Source organism: Bos indicus, chromosome 1 (assembly GCF_029378745.1).
Source record: "Bos indicus isolate NIAB-ARS_2022 breed Sahiwal x Tharparkar chromosome 1, NIAB-ARS_B.indTharparkar_mat_pri_1.0, whole genome shotgun sequence".
In the NCBI taxonomy this organism is placed as follows: Eukaryota; Metazoa; Chordata; class Mammalia; order Artiodactyla; family Bovidae; genus Bos; species Bos indicus.
Window position 1 is genome coordinate 69,867,979 of NC_091760.1, and position 26,602 is coordinate 69,894,580.

The 26,602-nt window shown below is 46.4% G+C and overlaps 1 protein-coding gene across 2 annotated transcripts in view; it reads right to left on the reverse strand.

Moving 5' to 3' along the window:
* The window catches only part of ITGB5 (integrin subunit beta 5), a 115,580-nt gene that overhangs the window by 55,351 nt on the left and 33,627 nt on the right, over positions 1 to 26,602 (reverse strand). For both annotated transcript variants that reach the window (XM_019956879.2, XM_070788757.1), the window contains exon 5: positions 19,220 to 19,388. In XM_019956879.2, the coding sequence (XP_019812438.2) occupies positions 19,220 to 19,388 (169 nt within the window). The remainder of the gene's footprint in view (positions 1 to 19,219; positions 19,389 to 26,602) is intronic.

The following is a 26,602-nucleotide window of genomic DNA, read 5'->3' on the forward strand; positions in this document are numbered from 1 at the left end:
CCTAGAGCCAGACATCCTGGAATGTGAAGTCAAGTGGGCCTTAGAAAGCATCACTACTAACAAAGCTAGTGGAGGTGATGGAATTCCAGTTGAGCTATTTCAAATCCTGAAAGATGATGTTATGAAAGTGCTGCACTCAATATGCCAACAAATTTGGAAAACTCAGCAGTGGTCACAGGACTGGAAAAGGTCAGTTTTCATTCCAATCCCAAAGAAAGGCAATGCAAAGAATGCGCAAACTACCGCACAATCGCACTCATCTCACACGCTAGTAAAGTAACGCTCAAAATTCTCCAAGCCAGGCTTCAGCAATATGTGAACTGTGAACTTCCAGATGTTCAAGCTGGTTACAGGAAAGGCAGAGGAACCAGAGATCAAATTGCCAACATCCGCTGCTGCTGCTGCTGCTGCTAAGTCGCTTCAGTTGTGTCAGACTCTATGCAACTCCATAGACGGCAGCCCACCAGGCTCCCCCATCCCTGGGATTCTCCAGGCAAGAACACTGGGGTGGGTTGCCATTTTCTTCTCCAATGCATGAAAGTGAAAAGTGAAAGTGAAGTCGCTTATGTGTCCAACTCTTCGCAACCCCATGGGCTGCAGCCTACCAGGCTCCTTCATCCATGGGATTTTCCAGGCAAGAGTACTGGAGTGGGTTGCCATTGCCTTCTTTGGCAACATCCACTGGATCATTGAAAAAGCAAGAGAGTTCCAGAAAAACATCTATTTCTGCTTTATTGACTATGCCAAAGCCTTTGACTGTGTGGATCAAAATAAACTGTGGAAAATTCTGCAAGAGATGAGAATATCAGACCACCTGACCTGCCTCTTGAGAAACCTGTATGCAGGTTAGGAAGCAACAGTTAGAACTGGACATGGAACAAAAGACTGGTTATAAATAGGAAAAGGAATACATCAAGGCTATATTCTGTCACCCTGCTTATTTAACTTCTAGGCAGAGTACATCATGAGAAACGCTGGGCTGGAAGAAGCAGAAGCTGGAATCAAGATTGCCAGGAGAACTATCAATAACCTCCGATATGCAGATGACACCACCCTTATGGCAGAAAGTGAAGAACTAAAGAGCCTCTTGATGAAAGTGAAAGAGGAGAGTGAAAAACTTAACTTAAAGCTCAACATTCAGAAAACTAAGATCATGGCATCTGGTCCCATCACTTCATGGGAAATAGATGGGGAAACAGTAGAAACAGTGGGTGACTTTATTTTTCTGGGCTCCAAAATCACTGCAGATGGTGACTGAAGCCATGAAATTAAAAGACGCTTACTGCTTGGAAGGAAAGTTATGACCAACTTAGACAGCATATTAAAAAGCAGAGACATTACTTTGCCAACAAAGGTCCGTCTAGTCAAGGCTATGGTTTTTCCAGTGGTCATGTATGGATGTGAGAGTTAGACTATAAAGAAGGCTGAGTGCCGAAGAATTGATGCTTTTGAAGTGTGGTGTTGGAGAAGACTCTGGAGAGTCCCTTGGACTGCAAGGAGATCCAACCAGTCCATCCAAAAGGAGATCAGTCCTGGGTGTTCACTGGAAGGACTGATGTTGAAGCTAAAACTCCAATACTTTGGCCACCTGATGCGAAGAGCTGACTCATTGGAAAAGACTCTGATGCTGGGAAAGATTGGGGGCAGGAGGAGAAGGGGATGACAGAGGATGAGATGGCTGGATGGCATCACTGACTCGATGGACGTGAGTCTGAGTGAACTCCGGGAGTTGGTGATGGACAGGGAGGCCTGGCGTGCTGTGATTCATCGGGTTGTAAAGAGTCAGACACGACTGAGCGACTGAACAAACCAAGTAAGAAACCAGCATCACTTTCTATTAAAAAGAGAAGAGTTTGAAACAAAATACACCAGAATATCACTGGGGTTGAGATTAGAGGCAATAATCTTCCCCTTTTTTCCCTCAAACTATCTTTAATATCCAAGTGCAACTTTAAAAGACTTCAATGTTGGCTCTGTCATTTGCCTCCTTTATTCCACACCAGCTTCTCAAGTGGCATGCAGAAACCTACAGGAGAGTGACAACAAGCAGTGAGAATAACGTGAAACTTGGGAGCTTGAAGGTGGGCATGGGAGGTTTATGCCATTAGCAATTACCTGTGTAGATCTGACCACATTATTTAACCCTCTACATTTTTTCATGTTAGTAAGAAGGAAAATAGTTTATTAAAGTTTATTGATCACGTCCACTGTTCCATTCCATCTTCACTGCAAACTTTATGAAGGAGGTAACATATTGTCATCTTGCAGATGAGGACACTGGTGTTCAGACATTAAGAAACCAACCCAAGGTCACTGAACCAGTAAGGACCACAGAAGTCAGATTCAGATGATCTGCCTCTACACACAAAGCTGAACTATCCACTCACATAGGGAGACAGGAGGGCGTGTGATAACTGCAATAATTCAAAGTGCATGGTAGGCTCTCAATTAATGACTGCTGGGTCCAAGATAAAGGTTTGCTGAATTGGAAAATGGCATCTGAAAAAGAAATAGTTCCACAAATGAAGAGTAGTGTAGCATAATAATATTAATTCTGTCTTCTCTGAAGTGGACTCTCACTGTGTAAGTGATGTTAACAAACTTGGCCAAGAGGTTGGGCTGTGGAGAATGACGTGCTTATTCATTCACCCAGGCTTTGGGGCTGGGAGATTATACAAGCGCTGACTCCAAAGAGAATTTACAATAGAAATAATTTTCCCACTGTCTGCCTGGACTATTTTGAAGGCTTAAGCTTTGTATCCACATTTAGGACAGAGAGCAGTATTGGGAAAGTGGATTTTTTTTAAGGAATAACTATAATACAAAATGGAGTGTGGCATGGGGGCCAGTGTATGAGAGTGTCGGCAGAGGCAAGGCTGAGTTCAAGTCTTTGCTTTCTGAGACACTAAGTCAGTCATGTCGTCTCTCTAAGCCTCAGTTTCTCCATCTGTAAAATGAAAATAATCCTATTTTGCAGGGTGGTTGCTAGGTTAACAAGTATTTAGTACATATGATGGACTTAAAAAAGGATCTATGGTTATTACTCTCAGACTAGCAATAACTTTTACATCTTCTCCTTTTACTACCTAATGTATGAGGCTCCACAGTTGCCACAGGGACAATGAAGAATTGCAAACCAGGAAGTTTAAAAGCCTCCTGTTAATAAAAACCACTGATATCCTACCACACACCTAATGGCTAAATATTAAAAAGACTGGCCATATCAAATGCTGAGGGAGAAAATGTAACCAACATACACTGCTGCTAGGGATGTAAAGTGATACATGTACTCTGGAAAACAGTTGGATAGTTTCTTAAACAGTTAAACATCTTCCATATGACCCAGCCATTTCACTCCAAACGACTGACCCATGAGAAATAAAAGCGTCAGTTCAGTTGCTCAGTCGTGTCCGACTCTTTGCGACCCCATGGACTGCAGCACGCCAGGCCTCCCTGTCCAAAACCAACTCCCGGAGTTCACTCAAACTCACGTCAGTGATGCCATCCAGCCATCTCATCCTCTGTCGTCCCCTTCTCCTCCTGCCCCCAGTCTTTCCCAGCATCAGGGTCTTTTCAAATGAGTCAGCTCTTCGTATCAGGTGGCCAAAGTATTGGAGTTTCAGCTTCAGCATCAGTCCTTCCAATGAATATTAAGGACTGATCTCCTTTAGGACGGACTGGTTGGATCTCCTTGCAATCTAAGGGACTCTCAAGAGTCGTCTCCAACACCACAATTCAAAAGCATCAGTTCTTTGGCACTCAGGTTTCTTTATAGTCTAACTCTCACATCCATACATGACTACTGGAAAAACCATAGCTTTGACTAGACAGAACTTTGTTGCCAAAGTAATGTCTCTGCTTTTCAATATGCTGTCTAGGTTGATCATAACTTTCCTTCCAAGAAGCAAGTGTCTTTTAATTTTATGGCTGTAGTTACCATCTGCAGTGGTTTTGGAGCCCCCAAAAATAAAGTCTGTCACTGTTTCCATTGTTTCCCCATCTATTTGTCATGATGGAGAAGGCAATGGCACCCCACTCCAGTACTCTTGCCTGGAAAATTCCATGGACGGAGGAGCCTGGTAGGCTGCAGCCCATGGGGTCGCTAAGAGTCAGACACGACTGAGTGACTTCACTTTCACTTTTCACTTTCACACATTGGAGAAGGAAATGGCAACCCACTCCAGTGTTCTTGCCTGGAGAATCCCAGGGACGGGGGAGCCTGGTGGGCTGCCGTCTATGGGGTCGCACAGAGTCGGACACAACTGAAGCGACTTAGCAGCAGCAGCAGCAGCAGCAACTCTGCATAGAAGTTAAATAAGCAGGGTGACAATATACAGCCTTGACGTACTCCTTTTCCTATTTGGAACCAGTCTCTTGTTCCATGTCCAGTTCTAACTGTTGCTTCTTGACCTGCATACAGATTGCTCAGGAGGCAGGTCATGTGGTCTGGTATTCCCATCTCGAAGAATTTTCCACAGTTTTTTGTGATCCACACAGTCAAAGGCTTTGGCATAATCAATAAAGCAAAAGTAGATGTTTTTCTTGAACTCTCTTGGTTTTTCAATGATCCAACAGATGTTGGATATTTGATCTCTGTTTCCTCTGCCTTTTCTAAATCCAGTTTGAACATCTGGAAGTTCACAGTTCACATACTGTTGAAGACTGGCTTGGAGAATTTTGAGCATCACTTGGTTAGGGTGTGAGATGAGTGCAATTGTGCAGTAGTTTGAGCATTGTTTGGCATTGCCTTTCTTTGGGATTGGAATGAAAACTGACCTTTTCCAGTCCTGTGGCCACTGCTGAGTTTTCCAAATTTGCTGGCATATTGAGTGCAGTACTTTCACAGCATCATCTTTTAGGATTTGAAATAGCTCAACTGGAATTCCACCACCTCCAGTAGCTTTGTTCGTAGTGATGCTTCTAAGGTCCACTTGACATTGCATTCCAAGATATCTGGCTCTAGGTGAGTGATCACACCAGCGTGGCTATAGGTCCACACAGACTTGAGCACATTTACATTATAGCTGCTCCATTTATAATAGGCAAAAACTACCAAATATCCAAACAACCCAGATATCCATCAATGGTGGATGGACAAACTGTGGTGGATCTATACAATGGAATACTACTCTGTAACAAAAGGAAGGAAGAGAGACACTCAACAGCACAGATGAATCTCAAAACAATGGTTCTGAAATAAACCAGGACAAAAAAAAAAGAGTATATACTGGATTCATAAAGTTTTAACAAATGCAAAGTCAAATGTAGTGATAGAAAGCAAAGTAGTGAGGGCCTGGGGAAAGAGGGCAGGAGATGCAGGAGGGAGAAATGACAAAAGAGCAAAAGCACTCGTTGTGGGGAGAAGGATGTGTGCTTGTCGTCTTGATTGCAGTGCATATATATCTCACGGGTACGTATAAAGGTCAAAAGTTGTCAAATTGTACACTTTCAATACATGTAATTTATTATACTAGGGGCTTCCCAGGTGGCTCAGTGGTAAAGAATCCGCCTACCAATGCAGAAGACACAGGAGACATGAGTTCAATCCCTGGGTCAGGAAGATCCCCTGGAGGAGGAAATGGCAACCCACTCCATTATTCTTGCCTGGAAAAATCCCATGGACAGAGAAGCCTGGCAGACTACAGTCCATGAAGTTGCAAAGAGTCAGACACGTCTGAGCACACACCCGATGGATATATAATAAACTTAAGTGTGCAAGCTCAGTTGTGTCCAACTCTTTTGAGCCTGTGGACTGTAGCCCACCAGGCTCCTCTGTCCATGGGATTTTTCAAGCAAGAACACTAGAGTGGGTTGCCATTTCCTCCTCCAGGGGATCTTCCCGACCCAGAGATCGAACTCGTATCTCACGCGTCTTCTGCATTGGTGGATGAGCCACGTGGGAAGCCCATACATCCATTATACCTCAATAAAGTTTTTCTTTTTGAAAAAGAGGGCTTAGTTTGCTCAGAAATTCACTCAAATACAGAAATTTAGGTGACCAGACTTGACGTCAGTACTGCACTGGAACACCAGTTATGAGTATTCCTTTGTCTGGTGGCAGTGTCCACAGAAGTAGCTGAGTGCGTGGGCTCCAATGAATGGATGAGTGGCAAATCTTGGTTCATGCCCGCACCTTCCCTCAGCTTTTCTTTGTGACCTTGGGCAAGTTACTTTATCTTTTCCAGTCCCAGCTTCTCAGCTATAAGATGGAGATAATAATAGTATTGATAGAATAGGGCTGTTGAGAGGATTAAAACAAAATCCACACACAAGGAGCAGTCAGTTCAGTACTTGCATGATGTAAAGAGAGAAGAACTGACAGTGACTGTCCTTGGTATTTCCATGAGGCTGAAAATCTGTGACTGAAATCCAGAAATGCACAATCTTGGTTTTGGATTGTAGGGATATGATGTTTATCTCCTTTTGGCTCTCTGCATTTTCTAAATTTTTAAATTGAATATATTCTGTTTTTTATACAAAACTATTTTAAGAGGGAAAAAAAAAAAGATTTATTTGTTTAGCTAAACTTTTCTCCAAGTCTCTGGGTAAAAACAAGATTTTTAAAAGCCAATCTCCTCCAACATGATAGAGGTCTGCCCTCAGATGAAAATGTCAGGGGTGGGCGGGACGGAAATGCACTGGACTCAGAAGTCAGAAACCCAGTATCTGGCCAAGACTGCAGTTCACTTGCCTTCTCTTTGGTCAAGTCTGCATCAAAGCCACATAAGGTCTGTTCTATCCTCCCAACTCCCGGTTCCCACGCACTCAGGAGGAGCATCCAGGGAAGACGGAACAGGGCTCGTCTACTCCAGGCACTCAGAGTCTGCCTCCACAGCTCAAGGATGTCTCTCCATCATAAATAAATGGGGCATCCTCCTGCTTTCTTTTCTGGTCTGACTGCCCTGAAGGTAGGAGTGCTCTCCCTCCCCTAGGAAACGCAGCTCCCAAATTCCACTCTCTCTGGGCACTGTTCCATTAGTCAATTTCCTTTGCTTCCTTCCTCGTGCCTAAAAATATGCTCATGACCCACTTAAAATAAATACCCTGCTTTTGACCCAGCATCTCTCATCACCTGTCTCTAAGACTAGCAGACAGGTTGCCTCCACTCTCTCCCCAATTCTGTATAACCCAGTCTCCTCACATGCCCCCACTCCCTCTTTCACAGATGGTTCTAGCTGCTCCCCACAGTGGTTCTCTGCCCTGGCTGCACTTGAGGGTACTCTAATGATGCTAATGCCCAGCGGCTCTCCTGTGGTCTGTAGGCCAGGTTCCAGCTCCCAGGTGAGACTCCAGTGCAGCCAAGGTGGAGAACCCCATGCTGAGGTCCTGTCGCCAGCCCCACAGCGATCCTCTCATCTTGTTCTCCCGCCTCTCTGCTGCCAACCAGGGCCTCCCTCGAGCTCTCCTGCCCTTGGTGTCCTGGACATTACACTGTCCAGTGCCCCATTCCCCTCCGCTGCTTGCAGATTCCACTTCCTCTCCAGGCACTGGATGAGGTCAAAGGTAAGACTGTCCTCTGGGGAGATTTACCCAAGTTCCGTACATCTGCTTGAACAGCACACAATTACGTCCCCGCCACCCCCACCCCCGCCCCCCACCGACCTCTTTCTGGAGTTTTAGTCCCGGGTCTTCATCAAAAGCCAGATGTGTCTGCCATCACCTAAAACTCAACTACTCCAAAGTTGAGGCACCTTCTTCCCCATTTCTGACAAAGGGACCATCAAATGTCTTATCTAGAAAACTTAAAGGTGTCTCTTTCATCCTACCTTCCTGGTCCCCCAACAGCACCTGTCCAGTCCCAAACTGTCCATTCTGTCTTATAATCCATTCCCATGACCTGTGTTGAGCCAGAACCTCTGGGCAGTGCAGCATGTCTCACCCTCCTTTTCCTAAGCCCACTCTGTGTAAGCAGCCAAGGTCCCAGGCCCACCCCTCTCCAGGCCACCAGCTTGCATCCCGCCACCAGAAGGTGATGCATTCTGTGACTCACGTTTACTCCAGCTGTTCCAGGTGAGGCACACATGTGCATAGGAGACCATGCTATGTGAAAAGCAGCAATCCACAGACTCCAGACACACGAGCTGGGGGGACCTGTCACCAAACCCAGAATCTCTGACTCTGTCCAGGTCCCAGGAGGCAAACCCTCTGGTTTTCTGGGTACTGAATAGTCTCCTCTGTGCTGGGGCTGGAGATGACTTCACCAGTTGGAAGCTCAGTAGAGAACTTACCAACACTCTGCTCTGTCCTTAAAAAGCAGTAGCAATCTAGAGCTGAGAGAAGAGAGAAAGGGGTGTGGGGCCCAAAACAACAAAGAGCATTGCACCTGGCACATACTTTGTGTTCAGTGAGGAATGAGTCGTAAGGGGACACATGAATAAGATCGGGGCTGTGCAACAAGAAACCTCCCTCACAATGTCTACAAGTGTTCACTCACGTCACTCCCTATTCCACCAACTATTTAATATGCTTTGGAATCCAACAAACACCTTCTTTTAATCATATAAATATGGGAAGCATTAAGGGGCTAATTGAAAAATGTTACATCCAATCACCTGTTATACACTGGGATCCGAGAAAACTAATGGGGATTGCAGAAAAAGTGGCTGCAGGGCCAGGGGATCCCCCAGTACAAGCTGCAGGAGCGGGGAGGGTGGGTGGGTGGCAGTGGGATCGTTATTGGAAGCCCCGGGCAGCCAGGCCTGGAATGGGGGGACCTGGGACCTTGAAATGGTGAAGAGGGAGCAGCAGTTCATTAAAGAGGAAGCAGACTGGAGACAGAATACCCGGTCTTACAGCCTTTGAGAAAATAAATAGAAACTGGATCCTCCCAAGAGTGAAGACAAACTTGCAGGCTTGTTCATCTCCAACATCTGGCTCCAGGGTTGGACTGGGGGAAAAATAAGGGCTAGGGAGTAAGGGTGTAGTTTCTCTATTTGATGACATGAAGCTCTGGCCTGTGAGGCTTTGGTTTCTGGGGTTGGAACAAGTCACACGCAAGGGGCTACGAGGTCTAACAAAGGAGAAAGGTCACTCAAAGGACCCAGAACAGGCTTCCATCCTCCCTGTCCACTTCCAGACTGTCCCTGGGTCCCCTTGATCAGCTGCCCACGTCACCTGGACTTTTGCCCACTGGGCAAGGTGGCTCCATGGGGAAGCCATCGGGAGCAGAAAGCTTTTCCGGGCATTAGCTTCAGGCTAGCTGTGCCTGGCACACAAAACGAGTGTGCAGGCAGAGTTCATAGTCACAGTGACTGAATACAAATGCAGCTCAAAAGGGTGCAGTGAGGCCCAAAGGAAACAGGCTAGAAGAGGTCACTACGGAACAGAAGCACCGGCGGGTTACTGGGCAGAACAGCCACTTCAGAGGGAATACCCAGCGCCTGGAGCTGGAAGGACCCTAGAGGTTGGCTCAACCATGCTCTGCCCCGGGCAGGGACCTTTTGAATGGCACCCCAAGCATATGGGCCTGGGGTCCCCATACAGACCCACTGTCACACCTGGCAGCCTGTTCCACGCCAAACACAGGTCTTTGTTAGACAATTCTCCCCTGCCTTGAACACGAACCTGTTTCTCTGTGGCCACCCAGGTACGTTCCCTGGAACAGCCCTCCTCCGTAGTGATGTCTGAGGTCGGGAAACACACTTCTTCCGGTGGTGTCTCTCCTCCTAGTTAACCTTTAACCACTCCTCAGGGGTGTGGTTTCCAACCCCAGCACCATCCACTCACCCTCTCTGTTCTCCAGGATCAATGTCTGTCTTAAACACAGGCCCAGAGGCACATTCAGGTCCTGGGATGTAGCCTGGCTGCAGAGGAAGGAGGGGCTGGGACTGCAAGTGGCTGGGTCTTCTGACTGGCTCACGGAAGCCTGTGGGTCCTGATGCTCACATCCCAATGACCTTCTCACACGCAGGGACCACATCAGAGCATGGCAAGTGTGAAAGGGAGTCTCAGATATGCCCTGTGGGAGGGTGGAGGAGGGCCTGGCACATCGATCTCTAGGAACCTGAGAAAAGCTGACACCCCACCCAACAGCCTTAGAGGACATGGGTTGGGCCACCCAAAGGCAGGCTGCCTTGTTCAACTCAGCTTGTCCCTGTTCGGAGACAAGCCCACAGTACTCTCTCTGGTAGACACAGTTCAATACAGGGGAGGCCTTAGGTCAGGATGCCGTGTAGCTAGCAGTTTCTGCAAGGACAGAAACACCAGCTTTAATCATGGGGTTCTCTGTTCTCAACATGAGCCTATCTAAGTAAAAGCAATGGTCACTCAAACACCTGGGGCCTCCAGCCAGGTGTCGACACAGCCACGGGCCTCAGTTGTCATGGAACACACTCCCTCACTGCTGGGAAGGACGTACCATCTGAGAAAGTATCTCCATAGCGCTATGTGGGAGAGCCAAACAGCAGAGCCACGGTTCCCAGATGCTGGAAATTATAAATGCAAAAGGGGATTCAGAGTTCCCATCTCACAGATGGGGAAGCCAAGGGCAAAGATGTGCATCACCCCAAGGGCTGGGCTCCGGCAGCACACGGACCTTGGCATGGTACTTGAGGTTTCCCTAGCAAACTCAGAGGCTGCTGGAGCCTCCTTATAACTATTTCTGGTAAACAGGAAGCTCTGTGCTCCAGAGGGCAGCAGCATGTGCAGCTGTCTCCCCAGGGACAGACTTGGTCCTGGCTCTTCTGCTGGTGAACTGAGTCACACAGGAAACCAAAATGCTTCCTGAGACCAGGACCCGCCCTCTTTGGAAGCACACCCCTCCCACCTTTCTGCTCCTGTGTGGCCACAAAAAGCCGCAGGCTCTCTAAGGTCAAGGTTAAGAACTCTGTCTCAGGAGCTGGGAGAGTGGGAACAGTTCCATCTCTGGCTCTGTCATTTCCAGTTGTAAGACCTTCTAATGCTACTCAACCTTTCCAGGCTTGTTTTGATCATCAAAATGGGACAATATAATATAGCTTCCCTGGTGGCTCAGGTGATAAAAGCATCTGCTTGCAATGCGGGAGGCACGGGTTCAATCCCTGGGTCGGGAAGTTCCCCTGGAGAAGGAAATGGCAACCCACTCCAGTTCTCTTGCCTGGAAAATTCCATGGATGGAGGAGTCTCGTAGGCTACAGTCCAAGGGATCACAAAGAGTCGGACACGACTGAGGGACTTCACTTTCACTTTCTTTTCAATGGATTAGGTAAAACAAGCCCCATGAAGTACGTGGCATAGAAGCCTGGCTCTCAGCCAATGGTAATCAATAACATCATCAGCATCATAGCCTCAGAAACAATACAGGGAGGCAAAGAGACAAAGGTGATCACTTGAAGGGAAAGAACACTTAGTTAACTACTGGGTCCCCTAAGCCAGACCTTCGACAGAGTCTGTGCATTCCACCAGTACTTTAGACTGTCATATAGGCATCTGTCGTCCAACTGGAAAGATGCTCCCCAGGGCGGGAGCTGTGGCTTCATCATCTGTGTATCTCTCACAGCAGCTAATGGGGCATCCTGCAGACAAGTAAGTGCCCAACAAATTTTCAAAGTCACAATTGAAACACTCTGTGTGTTGACCTTTCAGGCAAGCACAGAGAGAGAATAGGTTTGAGGGAGGAAATGAGGATGGGAAGAAGGCAGACCTGACCAGCCAAGGCGCAGAACCCATAGCAGAGCTGAGCTTGGGGACCAAGGAGTCTCAATTCCAACGATGCACATGAGGAAAATCAAGGCTGGATTCTCCCTGATTCACTTCCCCAATCATGTGGACATTTAAGCCTACTTTTGTCACTTTGTAACAGTAAACATGCTCTCATCAGTAGCATTCCTACTGATGCTACTGATGTTTGTTCCTCCTGTTTCTGTCCATGCTTTGCAATGAAAAATCTTTTTAAAAAATCTGTCTGTGGTTCAACTTACAGGTAAAAATGTTTCATTTCATTCCTCAGGGAAAGGAAATCTCAGCCCATGACTCAGGATTTAGACATTCATCTGCAGCCCAAGCCCTAACAACTCACAGTGGAACGTGTATAATGCAGACTCTTATGTTGAGTCCAACCTCAACTAAAGACAACACTAGTAGTATATGAAGCTGAACTATATGCATTTTCAATTTTTGTAGGAGAAACTATCAATAGTCAAATATCAAATTTCATTGATAGTAAAATGTCCATGATTTTACATGGTTCTATTTAATGTTTACAAGTAGGTTGTTCTATTTCCTTTGAGTGGATCTGCAAGCTCAGATCAAATCTCGGAGGATGAGGACTTTTTCTCATCTTTCTTTAATTTCCTTCACCATACCTGTCACTGAGCACTTACTGGGCACACAATAAACACTCCTAAGTTGGAAAGCATGGTCCAGTAACAGTACTTCTGGCTCTGCTTTAGAGGACGTGTGAAGTATGTGTGAATGACACGGAGTACTCGGGAGCATAGACTTGGGCATCCTAAACTTCAGAAGCATGAAGGAACCAGTGAGGACAAAGCATCTCCTTGTTTGCCCAATGTTCAAGAAGAAATTGCTGTGTGCAGCCAATGAGCTTGGTGCTGCAGAACCAGGTGTGTGAAAACAGACATGGTTCCCTGCCTTTAGAAAGCTTCCAGTCTCACAGGGGAGGCAGACATCACTCAAGGAGTAGCTCAAATAAAAGTAACTGTCGTTGACATGACCAAGGGCCTGGTGCACAGCGACCCCAACCTCTCCAGGAGGATCATGGAAGGCTTCCTTGACATAAGGCAAGCAAGCAGAGGTCCCAAGTAGGCAGAGAACAAACATTAAAAGAGGGTTCGTGGGCAGAGGAGGGAGGGATGCATAGGCACTGGAATGCTCTGCATGATATGACACTGGGGGACACATGTCGTTATATCTGTCCAAACCCACAGAACCACCAAGAAATACCTTGCATCAACTACAGGCCTTGAGAGACAGTGATGTGTCATTCTGCTGGGGGAGGCTGCGTATGGGAGGAGGGTATATGGGAACTCTGTGTACTTCCTGTTAAATTTCACTATGAACAGAGAACTGCTCTTAAAAAAATATAGTCTATTAATTGTTTTTAATTTTTGAAAGAAATGCAAGAATACAGGGGAGGAGTATTCCAAGCAGAAGAAACAGCAGGTGCAAAGGGCCTCCCATGAGTCAGAGTAATGGACTGAAGGTCACTGTGACTGGAATGCAGAGGCCAGGATGGAGGCTAGGAAGAGCAGTGTCAGGAGAGCCCAAGAATAAACCCTTGTCACTTTCCCCCTTTTCCTCAAATAGAGCAAAAATGAGCCCGTCATCTGAAACAATACCAGGCATTCACTGAAGGGGCCTTCTAACTTTTCCCAGCTTGAGTCCTCCCTGCCATCGTCACCCAAGGAGCCAAGCTGTGGGGACAGCTATGCAGGCAACTGAGACATGGGCCTCCCTGGTGGCTCAGTGGTAAAGACACCGCCTACCAACACAGGGGACATGGGCTTGATCCCTGGGGGGATCCCTGGGTCTGGGGGCATCCCACATGCTACAGGACAACTAAGCCCATGAGCCACAACTACTGAAGCCCACTCGCCTACAGCCTGTGCTCCACAGCCAGAGAAGCCACTGCGATGAGTGTGTGTGCCACACGCCGCAACTACAGAGGAGCACCCGCTCACCACAACTAGGGAAAAGCCCACGCAAGGATGAAGACCCAGAGCCGCCATGAATTAATTAATTATTTTTAAAAGTGAGACACAAACTCTTCACTTGTGCCCTGTTGATAACTCTGAGTTGTAACTCTGTCTGTTCTTACCCCTCGTGTAGAACCAGCAGCTGTGAGCAGGACAGTGAGGCCTACAGCACAGCTCACAGGCAGGAGGCAGAACAAGGACATATCACTCGAGGGACCAAGACAGTTGAGTGATTCAAAAGTTCACATTAAACCATGTATGCATGCTTAGTTGCTCAGTCATGCCCCCGCCCCGCCGCCTTTGAGACCCCATGGACTGCAGCCCACTAGGTTCCTCTGTCCATAGGATTCTCCATGCAAGAATACTGGAGTGGGTTGCTGTTCCCTCCTCCAGGAGACCTTCTCAACCCAGGGATCGAACCTGGGTCTCCCACACTGCAGGTGGATTCTTTATTGTATGAGCCACCAGGGAAGCCCCACGTTAAACCACAACCATCTGCAAAACAGAAAGCCAAGGAGAACCTGTACCACCTCCAACAAAAACACCTATAAGCATGGACAGAGGGCCCGTGTGGGGCAGGCCACACAGCCCCACAGCCTCCATGGACCACAGGGAAATCCAATACTTTCCCGGGCTTCACAAAGACCAGGGGAAGAGCAAGCAGGGTGGGTTGAGCTAGGCCCCAGAAACCACTGTGTGATCTGCTAGCAGAAACAGCTCACACACGCTGAGACAGATAACTCAGAAAGAAAGGCAATTGTCTACATTTCTCAGTTCGCACTTGGAAGAATGACAAGTCTCAGGTCTAAAAGAAATCAGACAACAGTCAAAAGAAGCCAAATCAACTCCAGGGGAGGTTGGGCAGAGTGAAAACCTCTCGGAGCTGAGCCTGCCTCCAGGACTGGGGAATTCTCCACCCTCTGCTGTATCCACAGCAGCCACTGCCTGGCCTGGGCTCAAAACTGAACCAGGAGAGACAAAAAGCAAAATCAAAGGCTCTGGGCAAGGGGCACAAACAAGGCTATGACACGGCCTTTGTGAAAAGGGGCGCTGACAGCACAGCTGGAGGGCACCCTGGACTTCCTCCCCTCCAGCCGAGCACCCAGACCACCATGGAGCCATTAGTAGCAGAAGAGACACAGCTTGAATCGGGACAAGAGGACTCTAAATCAAGTCCTCTCTGCTCTGCATGGCACTATCGATACTTCCCAAAGTGCCCAGTACCAGGAAATAGACAGGGCTTGGGCTTTAGGAGGAACTGGAACTGGTTCAAACCTGGCTCTACCTGTCACCAACAGTCAGTATAATGAACCTCGGGATACTCAGTTTCCTCACCTGTAAACTGGGCACTACGGCATGCGTGCTCAGTTGTGTCCAACTCTTTGCAACCCTAGGACTGTAGCCCGCCAGGCTCCTCTGTCCATGGGGATTCTCCAGGCAAGAATCCTGCAGTGGGCTGCGTTTCCTCCTCCAGGGGATCTTCCTGCCCCTGGGACTGAACTCGTGCCTCTGGCATCTCCTGCACTGGCAGGCAGATTCTTTACCACTGAGCCCCCAAACTGTGCACCAACACCACCAATACACTACAGAGCTGTTGTGAGAATCTGAGCTAATGTATACTAAACACCTGGAGCAAGGACGATAGTGGGGCAAGGGCAGCCACTGTTTTGCTTCCAGAGACCCACAGAATCTGCATTCCTGCAGGAAGTCTTATCAGAGGAAGCTGTCCCTCCAGCCTCTCTGGGGCTGTGGTCCCCACTTTACATTAGGATTCTCTCAGTAGTCAAGGGATAAAGGATCCACACCACACCAAGACTGTTTACATGCAAACTTACTTTGTTGGCTTTGAGACACACTTATTAACCTATTTCTGAGAAGGCATACAATGCTTAAAAAAATAATGCAAAATTAGGTAATTGAGATTAGAACAGAAAATCTGTCTAAAGGGTAAGATGGATAAATGTTAGGGGGCTAGAAGGTGAGGCCAAAGGGAAACAGGCTGGGTTGCAGAGATCTGATTTTTCTGTCTGACGGGAGAAAGCAGCCCACAGAATCCACATAGCTGGGACACACCCAGCCAGGCATAACTTTGCAGGGAACTGGTTTGACTTGAGAGTCACAGAGAACAGCAGAGCTGAGACTGACAACTCAGAGCGCCTGGGCAACCCCCTCCATCCTTTGTTTCCCCGGGGCACCAGCTCTCCCTATTTGGGGAGAGCAGGAAAGCAGCCATGGTTCCAACCTGAACCACTCATCACACTTCCACCTACTCAATTTCAGAATAAACAACTTACAGTCAACTTCTAGGAAGTCCCCAGAGAGCAACAGAAGCAGTAAAGGGTGAAACCATTATTCAGACCAAGAAAAAGCATAACAAGTTTAATAACAGGTCTCTAGGTAAAGATAAGAAATTGGGGGTAGTGGCCCTCCCTCGTCCAGCCCAGGCCAGTAGAGTCTTGGGAAACACGCCTGCACGGGTGACAGAGGGGTTCCTTAGCTGTGGCTGCTGGTCCATGGCCTCTCCTAACAATGTGACCTGCAGGGGGCAGAGATGGCAACTCAGAATGTCCACTCATAAAAGCAGAATTCTACTTAACCTAAATACAGTCCTAAGTAGAAACAGACTGTTTCCTTCTTTTTGCAAAGAGCAGCTTCCCAAGAAATGTAAAGTCGGTGGTCAGGGTGGGATTCAAGACCAGTCATGTGAGCATTCCACACCCCTAAGTCTCTCTAGTTGGTAACTATCAGTCCATCCTAGGGAAGCCAGAGTGAGAATGAAATCAGAACAAAGCACCCGCCCCTGTGGGCTGGGAGTAGGCCTGTTATCAGCTCCATCTCCAGGGCATGGGGTCAGAGGAAGACAGCGCTGGGGCTGCCCAGTCAACTCCAGCCTGCAGGAGCCTCTCTCCAACTGCAGAGATCACAGGCCTGCTGGTGCTGTCACATTCGGGTTGTAGGATTAAAAGGAAGGGCCTTTAATCTGGGCAAATCAGGAGGAGGCAGAAAATATAGTCAACAAGATAAGGCATGCTTAGGGCTTTTAAAAGAACTTTAAAAACCTCATTATCACTGAAATCTAATTAACATTAAAAATCTAAATATCACTGAAACAAATGATATCTAGGATTTACATCAAATAATGAAAATAAAGTGGTTAGGAATACAAATGAAACAAGACTGGCTACAGATTGGTAACTGCCTAAGAATGGACCATGGGTACATGGGGTTTTATTTCACTATTTTCTCTACTCTCACATGTTTGAAATGTTCCATTACAAAGTTTAAAAATCACATGTTAGTTATTGTGAAAATTTAAGTAAAATATGAAATTAAAAAAACACAGAGAAAAAAAGCCACACATAATCCTATCACTAGAGTCAACTGCTGTTAACACTTTGGTCTACTTATTTCCAATCTTTTCTGTTATTTTTCTTTTTTGTTTGCACAATACAGTCATACCTCTACACTGTTTTATCACTTGCTTTTCTTTCTTCTCTTAATTTATCTTAAGAATTATTCAAGTGCTCAAATATTCTTATAGGGTATGATTGTTACAGCCTTTCATCAACAGACAGGTCGTAATCTATTTCCAATATTCAGCTACTATAAATAAGCCTGTGGTCAACCAGGAAAGATGACATGTTATAAACAGGTGATTTCAACTGAGAAAGAAACTGCTTGATCGGTACTCAAAGAGTGACACAGCACAACGGAGAAGGAATGGCGAAGAGAAAAGCTGGGGTCTCATCAAGCTGCCTAGTTCCAAGCAATTAAGTAACTTTCCACAGACTCCCCACAGCAAAGGGCAGGGTGGGGAATAAAGAAAAAACGCCAAAAGATATGAAACCGAAACACAGACTAAAATGCCTCTTAGCCAACAATTCACAACCAGGTGCAGGCAATGAGTTTAAGAAATCTGTTAGCATCTCCACTCAATACCCGAGTCTTAAAATACTACATTTTCAAAGGGAAGGATACTGTCATGGGTCTGGGACAATAAGGGAAGGTACTGTTGGGCAAAGAACAAATCAAATAGCTTCCCACAGACCACCAAACCTCCAGCATTCCATCACGCCACTCTGATTCATCTAATCAAACAGAATTAATATAACTGGACAGTGTACAGGCCTGTTACTGGATTCTTCCCCCTAAGCCTTAAAGATGACTTTCCCCCTCAAAAAGAAAACCCACAATATTCCCAGGATGGGGCGACGAGAGGGATCCTGTGTTCTCCCTGCACTATTTTCTTCAGCCAAGCAGTGGATTTGGCAGAACATCTCTAAAGATGGCACCCCATACAGTCAGTATCTGAACGAGAGTCAAAACCTGAATGAGAGTCATAATTTTTCTTCCTGAGGCAAATCCATGAACTACTTTGTGACTTACTTGAAAGATTCAGAGCTTAATCTAGCTGGGTCCTGTCTGCCTTTCTTGGGCTGCTATGAAGCATCAGGGGCCTCTGAATCAAACCATTCACCTCTGGCCAGCAGCTGGGCAGGGGCCACTGTGAGACTTTCCTCTCCAGGGCGGCCCCAAGGAACAGGGATGGGCAGAATGCCAGTGGGACCAAGAAGAAGACTGAGAAGGCTGTGCTTCCTTCACATTTTCCTTTCCCCTTATTCCCCCTGTCTACCATTTGGGGTTTTATTAATATTTCAGGAAGGACAACCATGGCTCTCTTACCATTTTGTAAAGGACTGAGAGAAGAAGTGAGTCTCTGAAGCACTAGACACAGGCTCTCTGAGATCAGTTATGCGGCCTCCCCAAACTGAATGCTAACCTCCCTACCCAGCCCTCCTCCCCCAGACATGGGTGTCCCGACCACCGCCCTGCTGCTGAGCCCACTGAAACGTTCAAGAAAGTGCTACCAATTATGCATAGTCTGTGATGACCACTCTGGAAAAAATTCTGAAGTATGTGTTGGGATAGCAAAATTCAAGAGTGACATTTATTTTTATCTTTTGTTGATGTTATTGGGTTGTTTTGACAGTAGAAAATTATTTTAAGAATAAATTATTACCAACATTCCATTTATATATTTTGCTGAGATTGGAACCTCTCAAAGCCTGAGTTCATTTCTGACCTAAGTCTGTGTCCTCCCTCTGGATTCATATATTATAGAGAAACAGGAGAAAGACAAACAAACAAACAAAACCAAAGATGACAAGCAATTTCTTTTTTCACTGGATTTCCCCAAGAGAGCAATCTTTACGAAAATTGGGTCATAAAGCTCTACAAGGTTCTATGCGTATGGCTTGACTCCACCCCTTCCCTCCCCCCGCCCCCAAAAAAGAGACGAAAGAGTCAAATGCAGAAACACAGAACAGCTGTCTGCTGGCAAAGACGGCTTCCCACTGTACACAGCCACACCCTGACACAGACACGCACCAGCCCCCAGTTATCCCTGCACTCCAGCTGGTTTGATGGCTGCAGATTTCCCCAGGGGCCCACTGAGCTCACCCTCTGATGCAACAGCGGACGGGAGCCCACGGGCTGGGGTGGCTTAAAATACGCAGGCAATGCCAACACCCACACTGATGCCTCTTTGTTGACTTCCCATGCGGGGACGGGACAGAAGGGAAGGTTACCTTGCAGACGGCCGCCTGGAGCACTGCGTCAAAGCCACCCTCCGGGGCATCGCGGTTCCGGGACACCCTCTGTTTCCGAACTTCCTCATTGAAGCTGTCCACTCTGTCCGTGAGAGGCAGCAAGTGGCGGAACCCAAAGGAGGGGACACAGTTTGGGAACAGCTTGTAACTAGAGAGAAAGAGGACAAGAGTCACGTTTCCTTCATTATCTTAAAATCTTAAACAACAACATACTCTGTGCCTTTACTGAGTGCCCTGAGTGGCACCAACGAATACTCAGCCGCCTACCAAGTGTCCCTGGGACAGATACGCGGGGGACAGCAGAGCAGTAACAGCTCCTACCTCCCAAACACAAGTCCTAATCGGCAGGAAAGACAGCATGCATTAGGCTGTAAATGCATGAAATGGACAAACAGGTCAAAAGAAGCGGAGGTAACGATGGGCTTCTGCAGTCTGAGGAAGATGCCACAGAGGAGCCCTGACATGCGCCTTGAAGAGGCAAGGGCCTGGAGCACGGGCATCATAGCCTCAGCAGTGCCTAAGGAAGGGGGTGGGGGCGTTTTGGGGCTGGCGAAGGCGGGCAGTGTCAAGGGATGGCAGAGTGACTTTACAAAACCAGCTTCTCACATCCACTTTGCTGCTGTCACATGATAAAAGATCACATAACCTCTCCTGTCAACCCACTCAGAGACAACCAGGACACGCTGGCACATGAGCAAACACTAAATGCAACAGGAATGAAAATGCCCTTCCTGCCTCCTCATTCATTTATAAATATTGGAATGATAAACTGTCAGCTCTCCCAGATGCATGCAAAGAGAAATCATTTAGAAGCAAATCATCTTGAAATGGAATATTCTATCTGGAAATTTGGAAAGAGGGAAGTATCACATCTCAATAGAAGGCTAATGCCATATCTCTCTCCTGAATATTCATTGGAAGGACCGATGCTGAGGCTCCAATACTTTGGCCACCTGATGGGAAGAGCCCTCTTGTGGGAAAGGACCCTGATGCTGGGAAAGATAGAGAGCAGAAGGAGAAAGGGGCAACAGAGGATGAGATGTCTGGATGGCATCACTGACTCAATGGACATGAAAGTGAAAGTGAAGTCGCTCAGTCGTGTCCAACTCTTTGCAACCCCATGGACTGTAGCCTACCAGGCTCCTCGGTCCATGGGATTTTCCAGGCAATAGTCCTGGAGTGGGCTGCCATTTCCTTCTCCAGGGGATCTTCCCAACCCAGGGATCGAACCCAGGTCTCCTGCATTGTACACAGACACTTTACCGTCTGAGCCACCAGGGAGTTTGAGCCAATTCCAGGAGATGGTGAAGGACAGGGAAGCCTGGCGTGCTGCAGTCCACAGGATTGCAAAGAGTCAGACACAACTTAGTGACTGAACAATAACGAAAAACAACTCTCCGGAGTGTTGGGTGTTCTCATCTTCAGTCCACAGTAGAGATCCCAAGTGGCCCCATTCCTGGAGGAAGTTAGATCCCAACCATAGCTGCAGGAGTGTCAGTTGGGCACACAGCCAACAGAATAGGGTGAGAGGCTTGACACCGCTTCCAGGAAGGTCCACTAGATACAGGGGGAGAGGGAAGAGTAAATACAAGGCCCTGCGGCAGAGGTGAGCCCAAGGGCGGAGGGCGGCCAGCGAGACCGTAGGGCTGGGAGTAAGAGCAAAGATGGGCAGTGAGGCAGCTGGGCGGCCAGCTGGACAGATTGTGCAGGTCTGTGGCCATGCTAAGGAAGCTTCTCTTTCAGAATAAAGATGAAAACCAAACTTAACAGACAGGCACAAGGGGATGGCTTCATAACCCAATCCAAGCCATGTGCATGGGAAGGGAAGCCGGCTCAGGACCTAGCAGCTCCTGCCTAATTGCACCTTGAAGGGCAGCCAGGGCAGGTCTGAGAGGCTCCCCTCCTCCACAAGAGGCAACCCTGGGCTTTCTAAGAGGCTGCCCCATTCCTCTCAGGTCCTTCAGTACCTGCTCCATCAGTCACCAGCTGCAAGCCAGCTGTGGATGGTCAACCCCACTGCTGTAATGGCTGTGGTGCCTCCCGGATGAGAACCATCAGAGGCTGTCCCTGTTTGCCTTTCCTTTGTTTTACTCCCTCTTCCTTCCACCTAAATCTTTCCCCACCCCTTGTGTTTGCACAGATCAAGCTTGTCTATAACCCATGACTCCAGGCCATCCAAACTTTATATTCCCATTCTCAGCTGGCCATAAAGAGAAAGGTCACAGAAAATTTCCCAGCTGGAAATAGGAAGTGAGCTGAGAAATAGGAAGTGAGTCCCACTGTGGTGATCTGGCAAATAGAGGGACCCAGGAGAGAAAAAATGTACACAGACTCTTCCTCGCCCTTGAAGCAACTTCACCCTGTGCTGTGCTGGCCCATGGTTGTGGACTACGGGTATTTACTGCTATGGCTGATGGGGTTGGTTGAGGAAGGGAGGAGAACAGAACAGCAACTGCTGTTCAATGAGAAAACCAGAAAAGCTCAGCTAAATCAGCATTTTTCACCTTTCCCTTCCCTTCCTGCAAAGGACAGTTAAATAGATATATTTTTACTGCAGAGAATTACTATTAATAATCAGGAACTAGAGAATGCATTTACCAGAGAGAAGTCTTCACCGCAGAGAACTTTATTACAAACAAATCAGAGGCACCTCTTAGAGAGGAAAACAGCGTTGTCACACAGGCTCTGTTGAACGTCTCTGCAGTCACTGGAAAATAATGTCACCTGTGACTAGTTATTTTCCCCCTGGGAGAGCTGACTGAGGAACCTGAAGATCTGGGTGTTCGATGATCTTGTGTCAGGAAGCCCACCCACCCCCCAAACCTGTGTCTCTGCTGTAGGACCCCAGATTTAGGGCCTACTAAATTGTTACTAAATTAAGGATGATGAACCAGGAAGATGAATAAAATATATATGCTTAAAGAGCTTGGGGGCGCATGTGTGTATAAAAAGTGAATCCCATTTGAAGACATTAAATCTAGGCAAATCCAGAAAACAGTCTAATGCTTCAGAACAATAATACTGTGGACCCTGGAGCTGACAGAGAAAGACCTCCCCTCTTCTTCTAAACAAAGAGAACTGCTGTATAAAAATCTAATCTTGAAAAATGTTAATATGTAGCCAAGACTGGAAGCTTCGCAGGGAAATCCCAGGTGCCAGGAACTGAGAAGAAAGCACTGCACAAATGAATGGACTTAAGAGTAGGTGGGAAGTAGTGAGCAGGAAAAGCAGTGAGCAGGGATCTCGTGGCAAAGGGGCCCTCTGCCGCCCCACCATGGCATGTTGTCAGACAGGCTGGGACCTGGGCCCCTTTGCTGTAGTGCTGCAATGCTTGCACCTGGACACATCTCTCCTCAAGCAACAAAATACAAAGAAACTGTGCAAGACGGAGCGCATGTGCAGCTGGGGCAGACTGGACAAAAGATATAAGAGTCCAAAAAACCCATCTGCCACTTTTGAAGAGCCTGGAGTAAAAAAGCAGAGGGTCAGGAGCAAAAGCAGGGTACTGCACATGCCCCCTTGCATGCAATAGCACTGAAGGGATGGGCAGACCACCTAAGCCCCCTCCAGCCCAACCCCTGGATGCTCCCCTACCCTCAGCCCATATAAGAACAAGCTCACCACCACTCCCGGCTCCAACGGGGCGGGGGGTGGTGTGGGGGGACGGGAAGCAAGCAAGCAAGAGAACCTGTTGATCGTTCTTACTTGCCCCTGCTGCAGCAGAGACCTCAATAAAGCTTTGCCTGAATTTCTCGTCTGGCCTTTGATTAATTTCTATTGCTTAAGGAGGCCAAGAACCCTAGTTGGTTACACTGGGTTGCTTTTTTATAATATTTTTTCATAACCTTCTGATTGTTTTTTCTCCCTAATAATATCCCATTCTAGTCTTTGGTATTTCTTCCTTCTTCTCCTCAATGTTTTCAATATGAGAATCTGGGGCTTGGGGCCAGGTTCTATCAGGGATGATGGACTTCAGCCACGCAGGGTCAAGCATCGGAACAGGGTTCTCTGCATAAAGCTGTGGGCCACGAAGAGTTGCCCTGTCACTAAAATTAAAACCAGAAAAATTCCAGCCCCTGGCTTGGGAAAGAAGCAAGGAAGATGCACTCCAGGGCCAGGGTGGGATGAATCACCCACAAAGATTGTAACCCCAGGCCTGAACAAGTCAGAATTCATTACTTGTACAAGGAAGGAACCCCCCTGCTGAGAAACAAAACAGGAGAACTAGTCCCACAGTGAGACTTGGAGGATCCTGGAAGCAGGGAACAAAAAACCACCCTGCAGGGAAGCCAGCATACCTGGGACATAGGATCCCCTGATGGAAAACAACCTCTTCTAAAGAGGAGCTAAGGAAAATGTTACAGACCCTATGAGAAATGAACCACCATGAAGGAATGTAGCAAATGCAACCAACTGAAGGATCTTCAAGAAACAGATAGCACAATGATCTAAAGCACTTTAAAACAAACATATTTAAAACACTGAGGAGAAGAAGGAATAAATACCAAAGACTAGAATGGGATAGTATTAGGGAGAAAAAATAATCAGAAGGTTATGAAAAAATATTATAAAAAAGCAAAAGTCTGAAAAAAAGAAAAAATATTGTCACTCAAATTCAAAAATGAAACTTCGGTGCATGGATTTAAAAACTAAAGAACAAGGCACTGGCACAAAAACAGAAATATACATCAATGGAACAGCATAAAAAGTGCAGAAATAAGCCCATGCACCTATGGTCAATTAATCTACAACATAAGAGGCAAGACTATACAATGAAGAAAAGACACTCTCTTCCATAAACGGTGCTGGGAAATCCGGACAGCAACATGTAAAAAAATGAAATTAGAACATTCTTTAACTCCACACATAAAAATAAACTCAAAATGGATTAAAGTCCTAAATATAAGACCAGACACCATAAAATTCTTACAGGAAAACATAGGCAGAACACTCTTTGACATAAAACTGCAGCAGTATCTTTTTTGAGCTGTCTCCCAGATTAATGGAAATAAAAACAAAAATAAACAAATGGGACCTAATTAAACTCAAAAGCTTTTTTTGCACAGCAAAGGAAACCATAAATAAAATGAAAAGTCAGCCCATGGATTGGGAGAAAATATTTGCAAATGATGTGACCAACAAGGGATTAGTCTCAAAATTTACAAACAGCTCATGTGGCTCAATATAAGACAACAAACAGTTCAATCAAAAAATGAGAAGACTTTGGGGCTTCCCTGGTGGCTTGGTGGTAAAGAATCTGCCTGCCAATGCAGAAGACTCGAGTTCGATCCCTGGTCTGGGAAGATCCTACATGCCTCGGAAAAACTAAGCCTCTATGCCACAACTACTGAGCCCATGCTTTAGAGCCTGGGAACCAAAACTACCAAGCCCAAGTGCCACTACTGCTGAAGCCCACATTCCACGGCAAAAGAAGCCTGGACACCACAACTAGAGAGTAGTCCCTGCTCACCACAACTAGAGAAAAGCCGAAGTAGCAACGAAGACCCAGCATAGCCAATAAATTTAAAAGAGAGAGAGAAGACCTAAACAGACATATCTCCAAAGAAGACATACAGATGGCCAAGAGATAGCATATGAAAAGATGCTCAACATCATTAATTATTAGAGAAATGCAAATCAAAACTACAATGAGATATCACCTCACATAAGTCAGAATGGCCATCAGCAAAAAATCTACAAACAATAAATGCTGGAGAGGATGTGGAGAAAAGGGAACCCCCCTACACTACTGATGGGAATACAAACTGGTACAGCCACTATGGAGAATGGTATAGAGGTTCCCTAAGAAACTAAAAATAGAAACACTATGTGCTGTGCTGTGCTTAGTCACTCAGTCGTATCCTGCTCTTTTCGACCCCATGCACTGTAGTCCACCAGGATCCTCTGTCTATGGGGATTCTCCAGGCAAGAATACTGAGAGGGTTGCCATGCCCTATGACCCAGGATTCCCACTCCTATGCATAATCCAGAGAAAAACATGGTTTGAAAGGATGAAGGCACCCCAATGTGCACTGCAGCGCTGTTTGCAATAGACAAGACATGGAAGCAACCCACACGTCCATCAAGAGATGTGTGGTGCATATATATATAATGGAATATTACTCAGCCATTAAAAAGATGGAATAATGCCATTTGCAGCCATATGGATGGACCTGGAGATTATCACACGAAGTGAAGTGAGACAGAGAAAGACAAATTGCATATGCAGCAGCAGCATGGCACATATGTGGAATCTCAAAAAAAAAACATATGAATGAACTTACTTACAAAACAGAAACAGACTCACACAGACTTAAGAGTAGGAGCTTATGGTTCCAGGGAAGGGGGGAGAGGGGGAAAAGGTAGATTGGGAGTTTGGGACTGACATGTACACACCGCTATATTTAAAATAGATAACCAACAAGGACCTACTGTATAGCACAGGGAATGCTGCTCAATATTCTGTAATAACCTAAATGGGAAAGAATTTGAAAAAGAAGAGATGCATGTATAGATATAACTGAAGCACTGTTCTGTACACCTGAAACTAACACAGCACTGGTACTCAACTATCCTCCAATATAAAATAAAGATTTTTTAAAAAATTGAAGAACAAAATGGTAAACTGGAAGACATTTTCTATTATGCAGCTAAAGGAAAGAAAGAGAGAGAAATTATGGAAGAAAACTTAAGAAACATGATGTTTAGAATGAGTGGCTCCAACACACATCTAGCAGTGTCAGAAAGAAAACGAAGAGCATCAGAGGAGGCAATCAGATGTCCGAAAACCTTCAAGAACAGAGCTGTACTCTAGAATTAAACAAGCAGAGCAAGCTCTATACAACGCAAATAAAAGTACTTGAATCCAACCTAGTCACACTGGAGTGCCTATCTGTATAGGACATGAAAAAACAGGGAAATATTAAAAGTTACCAGAGAGAAGGAAAACCATTAGATGGACAGCAGACTTCTCACCAGCCACAGAACATTCCAGAAGATGATAAAATAATGCCTTCGAGGTGGTAAAGGAGTACCATGACCTCTTGGAAGAAATACAAAGGGTTAAGGAAAAAAATATAAACGATAAAAGACAAAATGTCTTATCTCATTTGCAAAGATTTTTAGATATGTACTTCCCCTGTTTGTGCGTGGGCGTGAGAACATTTAACAACTCTTTCACAACTTTCAAGTATACAATTATATATTTCAAATACAGTATTGTTGACTACCACCACCACACTGTGTATTAAAGTTCCAGAATGTATTCACCTTATAACTGGAAGTCTGCACCCTTTGACCAACTTCTCCCCCTTTCCCCCACCCCCAAATCCCCAGCCTCTGGCAACCGCCACTCTATAGTCT